Consider the following 20,513-nt stretch of genomic DNA (forward strand, 5'->3'; position numbering starts at 1 on the left):
GACATGAGCTGTAGAAGAGATGGGTCCCCAAATCTGTATACAAACTCTGTCCAAATCCTTAGCTGTCCACTGACCTACACACATGCACAGGAGGCTCCAGAGATCCCAGTGAAATCAGCACCTGGAAGCTCAAAGAACTGAGTGGAAATTTCAGGGGTCGCCCTCTACAAGGGGGCACAGTTGGGAGTTTTGAGTCCAGCCAAGTTAGTTGCCTGCTAAAACCAAACTAAACGCTCTTGAGAGGAACATAACATAATCCAGGGTGTCTACAATGGGTCATTGACAATGTCCAGCATACAAAAACCAAGTAAGTTGTAGTAGACCTGTGAAGAAACAGAAAACTGACTTATACTCAAGACTCATTTTCAAGGAGAAAAGCGATGATCCAAATGTTGGAATTAAATATCAAGGATTTGAAAGCAACTCATAAATATTTTCAAGGCCTTAAAGGAAAATATGGTCACAGTGAAGAAACAGATGGAGAACCTGAGCAGAGAAATTGAAACTATAAAAAAGAACCAAATGAAAATCCAAGAACTAAAATGTGCAACAAATGAAATGAAAAATTAACTTGATAGGTTCAATAGCAGTATGAAGATGACCAAAGACTCTGTGAATCCTTCACAGGGCTATTGTAAGGATTACATGATCAATAGAACCCCATTCTGGGGGTGCCTGGATGGCTCAGTCGGTTAAGCATCTGACTCTTGACTTGGGCTCAGTTCATGATCCCAGGGCTGTGAGATTGAGCCCCCTCATTGGGCTCCATGCTGAGTGTGGAGCCTGCTTGGGATTCTCTCTCTCCCTCTTCCTGTCTCTCCCCTGCTCATGCTCTCTCATGCATGTACTCTCTCTCTCAGAATAAATAAATAAGCATTTAAAAAAGAAGCGTGAACAATCTTCAGAAAAGAAAGAAAGAAAGAAAGAAATCACCCATTCTGAATACCAGAGAGAAAAAGAAAATTGAAAAAAATTAAACAGAACTTCATGGACCTGTGGGAAAACATTAAAAGATCTATATACCACACGTAATTGAATTTTTAGAAAAAAGAGGGAGAATGGGGCATAAGAATATTTGAAGAAATATTTGCTGATGATTTCTCAAATGTAATTAAAGATAAATTTGCACATTCAAAAAGCTCAGTGGAGCCCACACAAGAAAAATACAAAGAAAGCCATACCCAGCATAGCATAGTCACACAACCAAAATCCAAAGAGAATGAGAAAAATCTTGAAAACAGCCACAGAAAAATGACACATTATAAACAGGGGATCTATGATATAAATGACAGCTGACTTCTCATTGCAAATGAGAAGCTGGAACCTAACAGATCGACATCTTTAAAATGCTGGAAAACAAAACAAAACATAGCAAATCCCTTCTTGAACCAGATATCTATATCCAGTGAAGACATACTTCAAACATGAAGGCAAAATAGACACATTTGCAGATAAACAAAAACTGTGTTTGTCACCAGCAAACCTGTATAATAAGAGATGCCAAAGGAAGTTTATCTGGAAGAAGGGAGATGACATCAGATAAACACTCAGGTCTAAAGGAAGGAATGAAAAACACTTGAATGGTAAATATGTGAGTAAATAATTGTTAAAAAATTCTATTTTTTCATTTCTTGATTTCTTTAAAATACATAACTGTTTGAAAGCTAAAATTATGACATTATATCATAGGGTTTATAACAGATGTAATTTATGTAGTAACAACAGCATACAGGCTAAGAATCAATATTCTGGCACTGTATATATATTCCTGTATATATTGTTGTGAAGTTCCTTTATTTTATGTGAAGTACTACAATATTAATTTTAAGTAGATTGTGATAAGTTAAGGATTTGTGTTATAATCACTACAGCAACCACCGCAAATACAATTCACAGAAGGTGTAGCTAAAAAGGCTACAGGATTTTTAAAGAGGATTTAAAATGAATACAAAATATTATTCAATTAAACCAAAGGAAGGAAGGAGAGGAGAAACAGAGGAACAACAACAACAAAAAGATGGGACAGCAGAAAGCAAATAGCAAATAGTAGAACTAAACCTAAATACATCAATAATTACATTAAATGTAAATGGACAAAAAGCACAAATTGCCAGAGACAGCGGAGAAGCAAGATCCATGTATGTGCTATCTACAAGACACATTATTTAAACACAAACTACACATAGGTTGAAAGCAAAAGAGTGGAAGAAGATACAAAATAAAACCACAAATCATAAGAAAGCTGGAGTGACTATATCAATACCAGATAGAGTAGACTTCAAAGCAGACTGCAACAGATATTTCACAATGATAGAAGAGGCACTTCATCAGGAAGATATAACACCTTTAAATGTATATTAACCTAATCACAGAGCTTCAAATGTATAAAACAAAAATGGATAGGATTATAGGGAGAAGTAGACAAACTCACAATTATAATGACAAATTTTAATACTTCTCAATAATTGATACAAAAAATCAATTACTAGACAAAAAAATTAGTAAGGATGTAGAATATCTGAACATTATCAACTATCTTGACTTAATTGACATTTATAGAACATTACACATCAAATAATACAAATCCTTTTTAAGTGCATATGGAATATTCATCAAAATAAGCCATATCCTGGGGCACCTGGGTGGCTCAGTCAGTTGAGTGTCGGACTTTGGCTCAGGTCATGATCTCACAGTCTGTGAGTTTGAGCCCTGCATCAGGCTCTGTGCTGACGGCTCAGAACCTGAGTCTGCTTCACATTCTGTGTCTCCCTCTCTCTCTGTGCTCCTCCCCTGCTTGTGCTCTGTCTTTCTTTATAAGAAAATAAAATAAATATATAAGAAATATAAGATATAAGAAATATATAAGAAATATATATATAAGAAATATAAGAAAATAAAATAAATCTTTAAAGATTTATTTAATCTTTAAATAAAGATTAAAAAAGAAAAAAAATATCCTGGGCCATAAACAAGTTTTAGCAAATTTCAGAAGGTTAAAATCTTATAGAATATATTCTTTGACCACAGCAGGATTAATTAGAAATAAATGGCAATAAGATATCAGGCAAAACCCCAAATATTGGGAAATTAAGCAACACACTTCTAAGAAACCCATGACATTCTGAATTAAGTTGAAAACGTATGTCCACACAAAAACCTGCACATGAATATTCTTAGCTGCTTTGTTCACACTTGCCGAGATCTGGAAGCATCCAAGATGTCCTTCAGTAGGTGAATGGATAAACAGACACTGGTACATTCATACAGTGAAATATTATTCTGCGATAAAAAGAACTTTGAAGCCACAAAAAAGACATGGAGAACCTTAAAAGCATATTGCAAAGAGAAAAAAAAGCCAATCTAAAAAGTCTGTATGATTCTAACTATATGACATTCTGGAAAAGGTAAGCTTACAGAGACAGTAAAAAGATAGGTAGTTGCTAGGGGTTTGGAGGGAAGGAGGGATGATGAGTAAGTGAAGCACAGGAGATCTTCAGGGCAGGGAAACTATTCTGTACCATACTGTATTGGTGGAGACATATCCTTATACTTTTGTCAAAACCCACAGAACTGTACAACACAAAAAGTGAAACCTAGGGGCTCCTGGCTAGGCTCAGATGGGGGAGCATGCTACTCTTGATCTCAGGGTCGTGAGTTGGAGCCACACGTTGGGTGTGGAGATTATTTAAAAAAAAAAAAGATTTTAAAAAGTGAAACACAATGTAAACTATGGACTTTAGTTAATCATATTGTATACCATTATTGGCCCACCAATTGTAACAAATGTACCACACAAGATATAAATAATAAGGGAAACTGTGTTGGGGGCAGGGGAGTATGCGGGAACCCTTGGTACTTTCCCATCAACTTTTCTATAAACTTAAACCTGTTCTACAAAAAATTAAGTTTTTTTTTTTTGAAAGACCCATGTCCAAAGATTGCAGGTGACCTGATACCTAAGCTTACCATATACCTTCCTTCCAATCTTTTGCCTTCCCATAATATTTCTAACCGAGATTTATCTGCCTTGAAGGATTCTCTTTCTCAGTCAGGGAGGGGGTTTTGGAGGACAGGAGGGGATGCTGAATACGAACAAGGTCATGGAGAGAATCATGGGAACATCAGGCGAAACCAGTTGTTCTGGTTCAAAACCTGGTTAGCCTCTTGCTCACTCAAGCATTCATTCCACAATATTCAAGCTTCTACTGCACTGGGAACTGAAGGTGTAACTGGCAGCAAGCCACAGTCCCTTCCCACAAGGCATTCACAATCCAGAGGGAGAAAATGACAAGTAAACAAGCAGTGACAGTTCAGCGTGCTAAGTGTCACCATACATGTAGATTCAGGGGCCTGGGGGAGGCCTGGGGAGGAGTATCTAACCGAGCTTACGTTTGGTCAAGTGAGACTTCCCTCCTGGGTGACATAGAAGCAAACCTCAAAATTATGAGCAGCAGTGAAGAAGCAATGGAAATGCCTCCCGGGCTTGGTCAGAGATCTAGAAACAAAAAAGAACAGAGCCCATCAGGAAGTGCCATCCACTCACTGTGGAATGTAAATAGAGAGCATGTGTGTGGGGGTGGGGAGTGGACGATAGAGGTGAAAATGGGTCGGAGAGGCAAGGGGGACGCTGGGACCCAAGCCTTTTACCCTCTCACTAGTGCCTACTCAGCCCAACCCGACCTGCAAAGCCTGCTCCCAGGAGTCTGTGCCTAAGGCAGATGACAGGTCCTGGGGAGACTCACCAAGTCTCTTTTGAACACAGTTGATAGAAGAAGTGATCCTATAATTACCGTGCTGATAATTAGAGGAACTTCCACTGCTTCTTTCAACAAACATTGCATAAAATGTGGCCCTCTTATCTTCGGGGACGGGGTGGGGGGGGGGACGGCGGTGTGGGGGAGGAAGCCAGGCATCCCCCGTGGGGGAAGCGAACACCTGCATCTATCTCCTCCTGCCAAGCGCCAAGCACACCTGACTACCGGGCTGAGGCCCAGAGGTGCCATAGATACACCTGGGACTGCTCCAGGTTGGAGCTGGGTGCTACTGGCAGAGTGACTGAAAGTCACTCCCCGGAGATCCTGCCCAGGACCTGGAGGTGCTTTCTACATCTTGGCAACCTTAGCTCCAGATGCTCAAGCCACTAGCCTGGGCTCACACTCCATCCTCCTTGGACCACATACACAGGGTTTCTGTGGCCTAGACACTCTCTTAGTCTTGTCAAATGCTGTTTGTTTGTTTGTTTGTTTTTTATGAAATTTATTGTCAAATTGGTTTCCATACAACACCCAGTGCTCATCCCAACAGGTGCCCTTCTCAATGCCCACCACCCACCCTCTCCTCCCTCCCACCCCCCATCAACCCTCAGTTTATTCTCAGTTTTTAAGAGTCTCTTATGGTTTGGCTCCCTCCCTCTGTAACTTCTTTTTTCCTTCCCCTCCCCCATGGTCTTCTGTTAAGTTTCTCAGGATCCACATAAGAGTGAAAACATATGGTATCTTATGGCTTCTTATACAGTCTGCCTTCACTTGTTCACCCAAGAGACACTATGAGGACCCCTGGTTTAGATGGAGAGACAAAAACCTTTCTTTTCATTTCTGACCCCATACCTTTACCCAAACCTCTTCTTCCTTTCTTCCACCAGATTTTTCTCAGTGCAATGGTCCCATTGCTTCTGGGAAAGCCTTGACTCTCTTTCCTCAGCACCTCCTGTCCCATCCAGCAGATACCAACTTTTCACTTGGCTTTGCCTTTAATGACTCACTGGGAACTAAAAACCAAGTGAATTTCCCAGAGGCTCTCCATCTTTTTGTTTCATTAGCAACACGTCTGGTCTGTTTTGTTCTTAGCTTTCCAGGCAAGAAGCTTCTGCACCTCTCAAAGCCACTTGTACCAATGGCTTCTGGTCTTTCCCATGGGGTCTGAAACCTCAACTCATGCTCCTCTGAGACTCAGAATGACTGTATGTCACATTCAAGGGAATGTTTGGCATTCTGTAAAAGCACTGGCAAAGCTGTAAGAGCTAAGTGAACATCAAAATGTAGGCTCTCTGCCTTCCTATCTCCCCATGATATCCCTACATCCAGTGCTATTTACAGCTGGGAAGATATTTGCAGGCTGGTATCTTTCTGTCAATGGTCAGAGGAAAGGCACTTGGTGGTCTGGCATTTTCTTGGGGCCCTATCTCAAACCCTCTTTGGGACTTTGATCTTATCAGCTGGCCCTTTCCCAGGGCTCTGTGGTGGAGCTTCAGGAAACATGTCGAACCTGACTGGTCTTGGCATCTGGCAGTGGGGCAAGGAGGAAGAAGGAGAGAATGCCTCTGAAGGAAAAGTGTACTTGGCTTTCTCATTAATGGGTTCCCCTTGGGGAACAGGCAAGCAGCAGACGTATGGGCAGTGGCCAACTGATCCATTTGGAGATAGATTCGGGGTGTGGTGTTCCCTGTAAGCCCGGGCAGGCCCTGGGAAACTGGAGCAGAGCTAGATCCCGGCCTGAAATTGGCCAAGCTGCAGAGGAGCTTGAATATGCTGGTTTCAGGTGTGCAAGGTCTGCTCCCTCTGGAGATTGGGGTCCAGGGGGGACTCGTGTGTCTGTTGCCCAAGCATGCTTCTCAAACCTGGAGCTGCACTGATCATTTTCATTCATGAACATAGTAACTGGCTTATCTTGGTCCTTCAGAGTCTGGCCTCAATGCACCTTATCAGTCCCTTCTCTCAACACTCCCCAGCACAAACTATCCACTCCCACTCCCGGATCCAAGCTCACTCCAATCCTTCACATCTTTGGGCCTTGCCTCATGCCATTCTCTCTTCATAGAATGCCTTTTCTCCTCATAAGCCACTCCTGGAGAGGCATCCCCTGATGCCTAGAAGCTCAACCCATCTCTCCTCTCTCCTCCTACGCCCCAGATTCACTCTGTTGGTCTCTGGTCTAGCGCTGTTATTTTACTTTGTGCCTGCCTCCTGTCATCCCGATGGGCAGTTCCCTGAGGTTTTTGCTCTTGCAGGACCAGCTCCTTCTCATCCTTCAGGTGTCAACTCAAATGTCATCTGCTCAGCTAAGCCTTCCTCGACCACCCTATCTAAGGGTAGCCTCCACCCGTACACACTCTGTCCCATTACCTTGAGTTATCATCTTCATGAAACAGCACCCGACATCATCTTCACCTCTTTGTCGGCTTGGACTATGTCTCTTCCTCTAGAATGTAAGCTCTTAGAGGGCAGAGATCCAGCAGAATCGGTGGATTTATCGTTTGGTTCCCAATAAATATCTGATGATGGATTAAGTGAAGGCAAGTGTGGGGTATTCGAGTTGGCACCCCGAGGACCTGGCACAGAGCCTGGCGCAATAGAGGCTGGCAGCACGGAACATTTGCTAAACGAATGAATGAACCAAGGAACGAAGGGATGAGGCGCTCGGCCTGCGGACTGACAGGTTGACTGACAGTTGGGGGACCCGCGGCCAGCACACTGTTGATTGACGGCTGACAGCTGACTGGCAGCCAAAGGACGCTTCGGGGCTCCTGATTGGCTGGCTGCTGCAGCCCCCTTAAAGGGAAATGGGAGGGGGCCCGAGGCGACGGCTCCGCGTGGGGAGGAGGCGGCACCAGGCGGCGGGAGGCGGCCCATCCGCCAGAAGCCTGGCGAGCAACAGTCGCCTCGAACCAGCGAACCGACGTCCCCGCGCAAGGGCCTGGCGCGAGGGGCGGGGCGCGCGCGTCACGTGAGCGTGTTTTGGGCACGTGACCCGCGCGGGTCCAAGGCTGGCCCCCGCCCCCTCTTCTCCTCCCCTCGGCGGGTGTGAGCCGAGCGGCCTCGCCTCAACGCCTAGCGCCCCCCTCAGCCGCCGCCGCCGCCGCCGCCGCCGCCGCCGTCTCCGCCTCCGCCTCCGCCCGCCGGCCATGTCCCCCGGCCGCCGCCGCCGCCGCTCGAGCGCGGCGCTCCCGCGGCCCAGCGCGCAGTGAGCGCGGGGCCCTCTCGCCGCTCGCCCGCCCCGGGGCCCCCTTGTTCTCCGCGCCGCCGCCGCCGCCGCCATGTTGGGTTTAGAGCCGCAGCGGAGCCGCCGCCGCCGCCGCCGGTGAGGGAGGCCGAGAGCGGAGCCCGCCCCGCCCCGGGGCCCAGGGAGCGGGGCCGCCTTGGAGCCCGGCCTCTCCCCGCCAGCCGCCTTCCCGGCCCGCCCGCCGTGCGAGCCAGCGAGCGAGCGCCGGGCCGCGGCCGCGCCTTCCGCTCCCGGCCCGAGCGAGTCCGCCGCCCGTTCGTGCCGCCGCCGCCGCCGCCGCCGCCGGGCCCGGCCAGAGCCTGCAGCGGAGCCCACGAGAGTCAGCGCCATGGCGGAGCAGACCTACTCGTGGTGAGTGCGGGGCTCGGGAGGCCGGGGCGCGGCGCAAGTGGGGGTCGGGGCGCCGGCGCGGCCGGCCGGGGGCAAGAGGAGGAGGAGGAGGAGGAACAGGTGCGCGTTGCGGGGGGGAGGGCACGGGTTGGGGGTGCACGCCCCCCTCGTCCCCACCAGAGGGGGCGGCTGGCGCTGGAGGAAGGCGGTCAGCGGCCGGGGACCAGGCGCCCGAGAAGGGGGATGGAGGCGGCGGCGGCCGCGGCGGATGTCATCTGGTCATGGGCGGAGCAGGTGATGGAGAAGGGGAGCATGACCCCAAAGGTGGGAAGCCCGCGGATGGGAAGTTGAATCCCCTGGGCACCCCGGAACTGACTTGAGGGGGTGGCTCCCGGGCAGGAGGAATTGAAAGGGTGGGCAGAGGCGGGCCGGGGCAAGGGTGAGCCACTGGGTTGCGCGGAAGCTGGTGGGAAAAACAGGTGATAAAAGAGGACGAAGTTGGAAGTTGTGAGAGAGGAGGAGCCGTCTAACTGGGGCCGCTGCTCGGCACCTGGAGGGCGAGTGAAGGGAGAGTTGGTAAGGTGGGCAGAGGCCCGGGCATGACGGAAGGGTTAACGGCGGAAGGAGCGTCTCGGGAGCCATGGAGGGAAGTCCCTTGTGAAGAGTTTGGAAGGGGAGCCTGTTTGGATAACCACATTCTGGAAGGGAGGTCGTTGGTGGCAGTGGGGCATGAGTAGAATCTTTGTGAGGGTCGGCACTCTGTTCTTCAGAATTTAAAGTGGCCTGGTGCCCTGGGTCAGGTGTGGAGATGGAAGGTCTGCAAGATCTGCCCATTTTTATAGGACTTTTAAAGTTATTAAATAGCTTATTAAGGACTGAGAAGCGTTACTATGTAGTTTATAGAGTGAGGACATACCTGTCTTGAGAAGGGAGTGCGGTGTTTGGGGAGAAGGGGATGAGAGGCCTCCCTGTAGCATGTGGAGGTGGAATATTTGCAGGAGGGGTTGAGGGAATGATGATAGTTTCCTTGAAGAGTGGAAATTGGATAGTGCGGAGGAGGTAGTAACGGGAAGGTGAGGAGGCAAGAAATGGGATGATGGTGTGGGGATGGGGAATCCGGTTGCAATCTAGAGAGATTGAAGATGGTTTGCCTTTGGTTTGAAGCCAATTTGACTTGGGACAGAATTGTGTGCTTTCCCTTGTTAGAAAAGAGCACAATAGAGTAGGAAGGGCAGGGCATTTGGAGTTGGAAGACTTGGTTTGGAGGTCCGGTTCACCACTAAGTTGCTTTATAACTGGGCAGGATAGTTAAGTTCTCCATTTCTTTTCCCTCACTACTAGATAGGAGAATTGCCTTTTTCTTGGGTTGTAAAGATTAAATGAATAACTTTACAAAGCACATGGCAAGCTGTAAAGTGTTACATTTTACTACATTATAGTTAGGGAAACAGAGAATGGGTAATAAGTGAAAACAAAGAATGGTTTTTAGGTGGAGGGCTTTAATGGAGTGGATGCTTTGTGGTGGTTGGCGTTAGGAGAAGTCAGGAACTCATTCTGTCTTCACAGAGGGAAAGAGGGTTGATGGTTGAAGATGGTCATTCAAAAGGGAACCTCAATGATGTGTATACAAGCTCAAAAAGAAGATAACGGAAAGACTGAAATAAAGTAACACTAAAAGAAGAATTAAAACGTTGGTAAACAGTTGTGACTGCATATGTATTTTTAAAAGCTGTTTAATTGGATAGTTTTGAGCAACAGTGAGCTGCCTCTCCCTAGCAGGTAATAAGGAACACAAGATTGCGGCTGGAGCTTTCTTATGGACACAGTAAGTTCGCCTTGTGGTAGCTAACTCATCTCAAGCTCTTAACACTCTGGCCCAGCTGAGAGTCCTGATGGCTACCCTGCTTTGTGCTGTATAGAGGCCGCGGATGGTTGGAGGAAATACACTGGCCAAGAAGTGGGGGAAATGAGAGTGTTTCACTAGGTAGGTTGGCCACACACTATCTCTGTGATGTTGGACAGCTCTGCTCGTTCAGTAGGGACTATTTTGTGAAGTTTGATAGTTTACAATATTCATCCTACTGAAATACTTCAATCTCAGCTCCCTTTGGCTTTACAGGCAGAGAAGCTCCTTGAAATCAGAATGCTTAGCCTGTCATCTTTAGATGGAGAAACTTTTTACATCATCTTGAGAGAGGGAGTTGTCTGAGGTGAGAGGACTGGAAAACCAGGCAGCTTTCTAGGTTCTGATAGTTACCAGAGGTAATGATCCATGTGGCGGTAAGGTACTTGTTTAATTCTCCCAAGGCCCTGAGGTCGGTGATCACTCCCTGTTTTAAAGAGGAGGAAATGTAGGCTCAGGAGGACAAGTGATTTGTCTAAGATACTTCATCTGTGATGCTTTATTTTGTTGGACATGAATTCTCCCATCATTTTATTCATTCTCCTTGAAATGTAAGTATGGAAAAGGTATTCCGAAAGTACATGTAAACTGAGTTTTGGAATATCTCTCATTTGCAGTATCTTTGTCACCATTCCTTAGGTTCAGGCAAATAAGAGTTGATTTTTTTTTTTTTAATAGACTTATGCTTTATTTGTATGTGGCCTTGAGGAAAATCAACCTTGTGGAGACCACTGTGGCAATATAGATTTGTCTGAGGATGGAGTCAGCGAAGAATGTAGAAGTCAGAAGAATGAAAATAGGTTTCTTTAGGATTTTCATATAATAAGATAATGTAAATCATAAAGCAAGATTGGCCATGAGGTGGTAATTGTTGAAGCTTAGTGATGAGTACATGGGGGTTTATTATTTTATTCTGTATACCTGGACATATTTACATTTTTCATAATAAAAAGTTAATTTAAAAACCCTACACATGCTGTTCATGCTGTTTTCTGATTTCTTGTGCTTGCTTTCTGTGTTGAGAAGCTTTCTGTGAGTAGGTGTATTAAGAATATGTAGGTTATGACCTGATGAATGAGGGGGCACGAGCCACCCAGGTAGTGGGCAGGTAGCTCCCTGAGCATGTGAGCTTCCACTTTGGGCACATGAAATCCATGGGGTTGCTCTGGTTGAAGGTGCAGGTTCAGTACACCCATACAACAGAAGTACAGAGTTCCCCTTGTCTGTGGGGTTTACATGCCAGGACTCCAGTGGATGCCTGAAACGAAGGATAGTACTGAACCCTAATATATCCTATGTTTTCTCTATCCATACATACTTACGATAAAGTTTAAATGATAAATTAGGCCTAGTAAGAGATTAACAACAAAAAATAAAGTAATTATGATGACATACTATAATAAAAGTCATGTATGGTCTCTCAGAATATCTTACTGTACTGTACTCACTCTTGTTGAGATGATAGGAGATGATAAGATGCTTATGTGATGAGATGAAGTTACGTGCATGAACATAGGCATTGTGATGTAGCATTAGGCTATTATTGACCTTCTGACAGTACGTGAGGAGGAGGATTATCTGCTTCTGGACTGTGGCTGACCCTGGTAACTGAAATCGTGGGGCCCCATGAGCCAGGGAGAGGGTAGACCTGTGTCCCAGGTCATGAGCAGGAGATACATAGCCGGGTAGCAAGCACCTGTGATTGGTGTGGAGGTCAGTAATTTGGGGGGCTTAATGCTAGTGGTTATTTTTAAAAGGTGCCCAGGGAAAAGCAAAGCAGGGACTTGTGGTGAGTATCCCAAACTTGAGTCCTTATCTGAATGTCCAGACTCTGGGTGTGATTATGGATATCATACTAAAAAATGGCTAGGTAGCAACTCAGAAAAACAAAGTTCTTGTTCTCAATAGTTGTTTTCCTCATCACACTTTCTTCCTAGCAAATTCTATCAAAATCCTGTCATGCAAGGGTTCACTGCAAATTCCACTGAGCTGTGAAGCATTTTCTGAACACCCCAACTGAAAGTGATCTCTTTATTGTTGATACTTGTAGTCTGCATCATTCCTCCCTTTACATGTGTGAATACTTAAGCCTCTTCATTAGATTGTAAACTCCTTGAGGGTAAGGACACTGTTAACACTAACCTTTGTCTTGCCCATAGCTCCTGCTTAGGAGCTGATTGAGTGAACATGATTTTCAGGGTGTTTCATCCTTTGTTGAAAGGATTTTTTTTTTAATTTTTTAATGTTTATTTATTTTTGAAAGAGAGAGAGAGAGAGAGTGACAAGAGTGCAAGCAGGGGAGGGACAGAGAGAGAAGGAGACACAGAATCCAAAGCAGGCTTCAGGCTCTGAGTTGTCAGCACAGAGCCCGACGTGGGGCTCGAACTCACGAGCCATGAGATCGTGACCTGAGCCAAAGTCAGACGCTCAACTGACTGAGCCACCCAGGCACCCTTGTTGAAAGAATATTTTAAGTGTAAAGGGAAGCTACAGTTAGATGAGTGTTTATTATAATCCATACACTTATAGAAGAGAGCTTTTGGTAACTTAGTTTCCTGGTATCACTTGCTATAAGAATGAATAATGCCATCCTTAATAAAGTTTTAAATAAAAGCTATTGACATATGAAATTAAAGTTATTGGTAGTAACACCACAGTCTTTATCATGATTAAACCACAAGATTCTGCTTGTATCCTTTTTGCTTGTAAAGTGAGGAAGTAAAGGAATGCATGTGAAAACACAAATAGAAGGTGCAAACTAGACTTTTATTAATTTGAGAAAAATACCTTGCTTAATAAATATTTTTGAGCAATTGTTTTAGCTTAAGTTCTGTGGGAAAGGGGAACTTGTCTCTCTTATTTTTATTTTTTAATTTTTTTTTAGGCTTGTCTCTTGATGGAGTCATTTATAAGTGCACTTGAATCTTGGTGGTAAAAGTTACTTATGTTAGGGTTAATGTTGGTGTAGGGGGAAAAGGAAATAAGTACATGTGAACCTCACTGGGATGAATTTTGTTACTAAAATAGTATCATAATAATTTATTGTGTTTTCTCCATGCTAGGGCTTTACACGCATTGCTAAGTAAGGAAACTGAGGCTCAAAGAATTTAAGTAACTTGCCAGATAACATGTAAATGGTTAAAGGGCTCAAAGTCCAGACTGACACGAAGATTCTGCCACTGAATCTACTTTCATTTCCACAGTCACCACTCAAGCCAACCCATCTTTTGAGTGAGTTCCTTGTTAGCCTCCTCACTGGGTTCCCCCCATTCTCCACACGATGGCCCTTCTGAGTGGCCTTCTAACTCCTTGACTCAGATCCTGTCAATCCTCTGCTTTTAAAACCCTTTGGTGGCCACTTAGAATAAAATTTAAGTTCCTTAGTAGACTCTTCATAGTCTCATCTTGTGTGTGTCTCTGAGGGATGACAGACCATAAACAAGCTAAAAGTTACACAAGGGTAAGAATCTATTTTGATACTCTCTCCAGGGCCTGGCATGTAATGGGTAGCTCGTAAATATTTACTGAACAAATGAATGAGAATGCTTCCTCTGGCCTACGTTTAAGATCTGCTCTAAGGATTGCATTATGTTGAGGTGATACAGTGTTATGATAATGGACTTTATCCTGTGAGGTATTTACAAATAGTGCTAAACCTGAGAGTGAGAAATAACAGATCTCTGGAACTCACGGAAGTCACTTCTACTTTGCAGTTACTGTTGTGTGTCATTTTATCTCTAGTGATCATACCCGATTGCTGTATCTTGTGGTCATTGCATCTAATACAAGTTTTTCAGAGAGAAAATACTCAGTTGAAAGTATGTCTCTAGTATTATAAACTTTAGATTTGCTCATTAAAAAAATTTTTTTTAATGTTTATTTATTTTTGAGAGAGACAGAGACAGAATGTGAGTGGGTTAGGGGCAGAGAGAGAGGGAGACACAGAATCCGAAACAGCCTCCAGGCTCGGAGCCGTCAGCACAGAGCCCAACGCGGGGCTCGAACTCACGAGCCGTGAGATCATGACCCGAGCTGAAGTTGGCCACTCAACCAGCTGAGCCACCCAGGCGCCCCAAGATTTGCTCATTTTAAAAACATGTTTTGCTTAGAGTTAAGGTGCTGTAATAATGGTTTGGTGATGCATGATTCAAGCTGAAAATTAACCAAAACTAAAACCAAGAATTTGTACCAAAATCATTTTCCTCAATGTTTCTTATGAAGCCTGGGGAGGGGGAAGGGGGAAGCTGGAGAGTTTGTAGCCATATCAGCCTATAATTTAGCAAGTAGTATTACGAATTAAAATGCCTAGTGCCCGTGGATCTCTCAAAACAGATTTCTACGTGACCACTTATTTTAGAGATGACAAATGCCACTGAATTGAGGTGTTATGTAGTTCTGTATAGTTGTATTTTACTTCAACATAATAACTTCATTTTTATCATTCTCACGTTTCATCAAACTATCTCAGGGAAAATCCAGGGGTGTTCTAAGAGGAGAGAGTGTGTCTAACCAAGTGCTGTTTTAGTTGGCTACGTTTGGCACCTGAACTTCATGTGGTTGCTGTCCCTGGCAATAGAGCCATAAGAATGACTTGATTTATTAAATTCTATAATATATTTTCTGGCGTTTAATGGTTGTTTCTTAAGAGTTAAAGGGAAGTATTGGTTTTATTCGTTGTATGTTTAAATCAAGACATTTTTGGAACTTTGCAACAAGTTTCTGTAACACATTTTCCAATCCTCACTTAAAAAGTGAGAGGTAGAGTTCTCCTCTTCCGTAATTTTAACCTCTTAGGTGTCTAGAGGGGCTTCAGGTGACCAAATTCAATTTTACAGGGAAAATCTACAGTTAGTCCCGATGATCCTCATAATGAATTCTTACCTCTCAGATTTTATTAGTAGGTCTCACTAGGTCCACAGCTTAACATAAAACAGACCTACTCATTAGCTGTGACTAGACTAGATTGAGGACCTGTGAAAAGATTTGAAAGTATTTTTAAGATATTAGACTGATGAATATGCAGTCGCCTAATAGACACCTAGTAGAAAATCCCATTTCTTGGTTTGTAGGTTGCACCCTAGCTTGGTAAGAAAACTCAATAGTCTCTATTTTGGACTTCTGGTATTGACAGTGAAGAACTATTAAGGGATAAAAAACAAAAGTGCACTAAAGTAGAGGTGTGCCCCAGTTGTTTTTTATGTAAATTATATTGAACGTAAGTGATGGCTCAGAAAGTATTTGATTCTGCCAACGTCATTCACTAAATTTTTGTTTGAAATTCTAAAATACGAGGATTTACTTCTGGTTTTTTTTGAATTGGGAAACATTTTTTGGAGGGTGATTTCTATCTCTGATGAACTGTGAGCTAGTCTTGTCTTGGTCCCAGTATTATATTCTGTACAGTGGTTATGCCTGTCCTCCATAGAATTGTTGCAAGGATTCAATGAGATAATGTAAGTGCAAATGCTTTGTAATTGCTAAGTGAAATATAAAAAGCAAGGTATTTGTTCTCTACATTGTAAGATCCAGACAGGTTCCAGATACAGGTTCCTCGCTACAGAAATGATTTTTCTCATTTCACTTAATAACTAGCATTTAAACTTTGAGATGTTCAAATAATGTTTTATAAAAAGAATGAGAATAGTTTGCAAATTGTCATTGATTTGTATTGTTGCCTTTGAAATGTGCTGAAATGTGCTTCTAGTCCTGTTTTGAAGTCCAACAAACAAGAAAAACCATGAATAAAAGCTAAGTTTTTTCATAAAATAGTTTTATTTTGATTGCTTGAAGGCAGTTTCCTTCATAATGTATTCATGTGAGGGGAAGAGAGCAGTGGTATGGATAAACCTAGTCTTTTCCTGGTTTTCTCTGGAATGGCCAGGACACTTGGACCCTAAAATGTGTGAGGAGGGGCTGTTAGCAGTTTCTTATCTGTTTCCCTACTCTGTACCAGGTCTGCCAGGCACACCCATTTCCCCTCATCTGAAGGCCTCAGATTTTGGCTTCACTCTGACCTAAATAGGACATGTGCAGCAAAGTTTTAATTGTTTCTTCAACTTAGTTATACAGACATTTTGACTTAAGTACAGTACTTGACTTCGTTGTTTCCTTGTCTTAAGTTTTGCTTGAGTTGTCTAGCTTTACTCTCCAAATCTGTAAATCTTCAGGCTTTGCCTGACAGCCTTAACTTTTAAACATTGGACTGTATGCTTTACTGACTTTATAAACCCCCAGAAATTTACATTCATTTCTCAAAAATGCTTGGAAAAATACTACTGTTAGAAGTAAAAGTTTTAGAGAGTGAATTCTTTTATCTATGCATTGATTAGTGCAAGCACCAATACCTTAAAAATATTTTCAAACATTGGGGCGCCTGGGTGGCTCAGGCGGTTAAGCGTCCGACTTCGGCTCAGTTCATGATCTCGTGGTTTATGGGTTCGTGCCCCGCATCGGGCTCTGGGCTGACAGCCCGGAGCCCCGAGCCTGGAGCCTGCTTCCGATTCTGTGTCAACTTCTCTCTCTGCCCCTCCCCCACTTGTGCTCTGTCTCTCTCTATCAACAATAAATAAACGTAAAAAAAAAAATATTTTCAAACATAGCTTTCAGAGGGGCTAAGTCTAGTCTTGTTACAGAAATGCCACCTGGTACTGCTGCAAGGCTAGCGAGAGTGAAAGATTTGAGATAAGATCAGTTAATTAGGAAGGAGAGAATAGAGAGGGCAGAATGGAAGACCGGAAGTTGAGGCTTGGGAAACTCAAAACTGAGAATGGGAGGAAGAAGAGGAATCAAAGGAAGTTCCATCAGAAGTAGGGTAATTAGCAAAGCTCTATGGCAGTGAAAGAAAAGGCACAGAGAATTTGGGGGGGCAAGAGTGTAAAAAGCTACAAGGTTCAAAGAGAATGAAGAAAAAACAGGCTATTGAATTTGCAAAGGAAGTCATTAGTGAAAGTGCACTAATAAAGATCAGAGTAGTGAGGGTGAAAGGCAAATTAGGGAAGGGTAATGAAGAAATAAAGGCATCCTTTGGGTACTGGCCATTTGTTTGCCAAATAAGATGGGAAAGATGTAAGGAAAGAGTATGCCTGTTATAGACAGGGCCATAGGGTCTTCTGTTTTTATTGATAAGGTAGAGGATTGTATATTTGAAGCCAGGGAGAAAGAGAAATTGATCTTGGAAAGAGATTATTATTATTTTACTGTAGTTTAAATTTAGAGATTTTTATTTATTTATTGCAGTCATGGATTTCAGTTAGGAGTTGTGAAGGGAAATTAATGGGAAATGAACAACACTTAATGGGGATGTGACATTTAGTCTTTGATTCTTTGGATCTTTACATTAGTACTATTTCGGATTGTATTTCATTTGGATGTCTTGTTTTCTTGTGTGTGTGTGTGTGTGTGTTGATTGTGTCCAACCTCTTTGGTCATTTGAAACATTGTTGCCTTGTAATCTTACTTCCTGTATTTTCTTTAAAATACTTGTTATTTCTGCCAAACTGGATTACTCACTGTTTCCCCTTTTATTCAAGCTCTTATACCTGGTTAGCCTTTCTCCCAAGTCTCTAAATATGTGAGTCCTATGCATCTTTGAAGGTCCAGCTGAAATGCTTTCCTCTTGTTACAGAATCTTTTTGATTTGTCTAGAAGAAATATTCTTCTGATGCCTGTAGTTCTTTATCTGATCCTGCCATGTGGCAGCACTTTGATGATTTTCTGACCTTGCATTGAATATATTTATGTGGCTATCTTCCTACCTTGACCGTGAACTCTGGGTAGAGGCTGAGGTTTTCTTTTTTTTAAAGAATGAATGTTTTAGAGGTGACATTTGCCAGGTGCTGGATTTTAGAATATAATGTTTCCTTAAAAATATAATGAAAGGGCACATAGAAGAGAGGAGAGAATACTTACCTAACATCTCACAGCTCTTTGAAGAAAATACAAAAGTAAAATTGTTATTGTTAAGTTGGATCAAGTGCTGTGGCCGGATTTGCCTAACTTCCTAATATCCGTATAGCACCTTGAGAAGGAAAGTGGCTCAGCCCCCGAACCAAACACCTATGGGAGGCGTTTACAGAGGACCACAGGCTCTTTAGAGTCAGCGTCTTCGTTTATCTCAGTCTTCTTCAACTTGACTGCAGACCAACTGCTACCAATTTATTTATACTTGATCTCCCAAACAGGCACTTTGTGATATAATACTATTTTTTTTAATTGGAGAAGCTCTGCCTTTTTTTTTTTTTTTTTTTTTTTTTGGTAATTAGCAGGGGACGAGTTTCAGTCACATGCTCAAATGAAAATATTTTGCAGGAAACTTCCTTTGAGGTATGAGGAGCAATAAGTTATGTGGAAACCAGCTTCTGAGCAATTTAACATTTTCTCTCTTGCTTCTATTTCAGAGTTTCATATTCCTTGTATTTAAGCTTTTGTTTAAAGAGCTGATAGCATGATCAGTACCTCTGAGTTACAAGAGAAATGTTTATATTATTGGTTGCATTCACATGAGTGTCTTTTTAAAATTGCATTGCAGTGTTCAGGTACAATTTGGTGGTGGTATAGGAGATATCTGTAAGGGATTGGATATCAGAAGTTTAAGAGAGAAATTGTTTTTGGAAAGTAATAGATTTTATAAGTAAGGATCTAAAAGATATATTTCTGATGATTTATCTTAAGAGGATTTTATCATATTTTTTCCTTAATTTTCTTTACATTTTATCTGAAAATATTCAGTTCCTTCATATTTTTGTTGCTTTTACTATCAAGAAAGTATATATGTCTCACAATAATATTGTTTCAATTTACAAATTGTTCCTTATGTTATAAAGAATGAACCTCCAATGTAGTCTAATCTTTAGATTAAAAATACAATTTTTTTCTGGAAAAAAATGGTGCTAATTTTTTTTTTAAATAGAAACTTATTTTGCCTTCATCTTTTCCCTGTTTTTAAGAGACTGTTTTCTCTTTTAACTCATTTCTTTTCTCTTGTTTAATAATTGTAATTCAGAAAGGGCAATTAAAAAAAATCTCGGCCTAGTGAGTGCATATTTTAAATTGCATAGATACAGCAGTGCCTCAGTCTTAGTTTAGAGTTCAATAACCTAGTGATAAACCAGGAGTTTGGGGGATTAGAAACTTGTTTTTGTTTTGCACCTTTGTATGCTGTGCAACGGTGAAAATAACTGACAGACCTAAGGATGATATATTAGGCTGGTATTCATGGATAGCAAAGGTTCCAAGACCTAATGCTAAAGGTTACCAACCAATTTAGAACAAAAGGGACTAACAAGTAGAAGTGAGAGAGAACAGTGAATAGCAGATGTGATTGGACAGTAGAAGCGAGGCAAAGGTTACGAGACTCACGCATCAGGAAACTCAAGTAGTGAGACCAAATGGAAAAGATAGCCAGCTACTGGAATAGGAAACTCAGCCAGAGTCATCATGTGGCAAAGGTGCAAATAGCCCCATACATCTCTGCAAATCCAGCTTTGTGCTTCAGTTTAGGCTTCCCAAGTTGATAATGAGTCAACATTTGGTGATGAGGCAGTCTTAGCCTGTCCCATAGCTATCAAGAGCTTCTGGTGGGGCATCACAGCTAGGGACCTTGGAGACATTCTTAATCCCCATCAAACAAGTCAGTAATACATATATATACATATATATATGTATATACATATATATACGTATATATATATATGTATTTTTTTTCAATTTTAGAAACCATTTGTCTCTTCTTTATTCCCATCGTTGTCCCTAGATGACCCTTATTTGTGTTCCCTTAGTACATTGTACTTACCTTTTTCTTTTTTTTTTAATTTTTTTTTAACGTTTATTTATTTTTGAGACAGAGAGAGACAGAGCATGAACGGGGGAGGGTCAGAGAGAGGGAGACACAGAAGCAGAAACAGGCTCCAGGCTCTGAGCCATCAGCCCAGAGCCGGACGGGGGGCTCGAACTCGCGGACCGTGAGATTGTGACCTGAGCCGAAGTCGGCCGCTCAACCGACTGAGCCACCCAGGCGGCCCCCGTACTTACCTTTTTCAATTGTTGTTTGTTTCCTTATTTGTTTCCTTGTAAAGTATTGAGGGCCTGATTATATTTTGTGTCTTTATCCTCAGTGGCTTGGCACATAGTTTATTTAAGTGTTATTCTAGGGGCACCTGGATGGCTCAGTTGGTTAAGTGTCTGACTTTGGTTCATGTTGTGATCTCATGGCTTGTGGGTTTGAGCCCCGGTTCGGGCTCAGTGCTGAGAGCCCAGAGCCTGGAGCCTGCTTCAGATTCTGTGT

The 20,513-nt window shown here is 42.8% G+C and overlaps 1 protein-coding gene across 1 annotated transcript in view; it reads left to right on the top strand.

Moving 5' to 3' along the window:
* Positions 1-7,793: 7,793 nt before the first annotated feature.
* SPPL3 (signal peptide peptidase like 3) overlaps positions 7,794-20,513 on the top strand; it is a 152,192-nt gene continuing 139,472 nt past the window's right edge. Inside the window, exon 1 of the mRNA XM_049619225.1 lies at positions 7,794-8,349. Within this exon, the coding sequence (XP_049475182.1) occupies positions 8,327-8,349 (23 nt within the window). The 5' untranslated portion in view covers positions 7,794-8,326. The remainder of the gene's footprint in view (positions 8,350-20,513) is intronic.

The sequence above is a fragment of the Panthera uncia genome (genome assembly GCF_023721935.1).
Source record: "Panthera uncia isolate 11264 chromosome D3 unlocalized genomic scaffold, Puncia_PCG_1.0 HiC_scaffold_8, whole genome shotgun sequence".
NCBI lineage: Eukaryota > Metazoa > Chordata > Mammalia > Carnivora > Felidae > Panthera > Panthera uncia.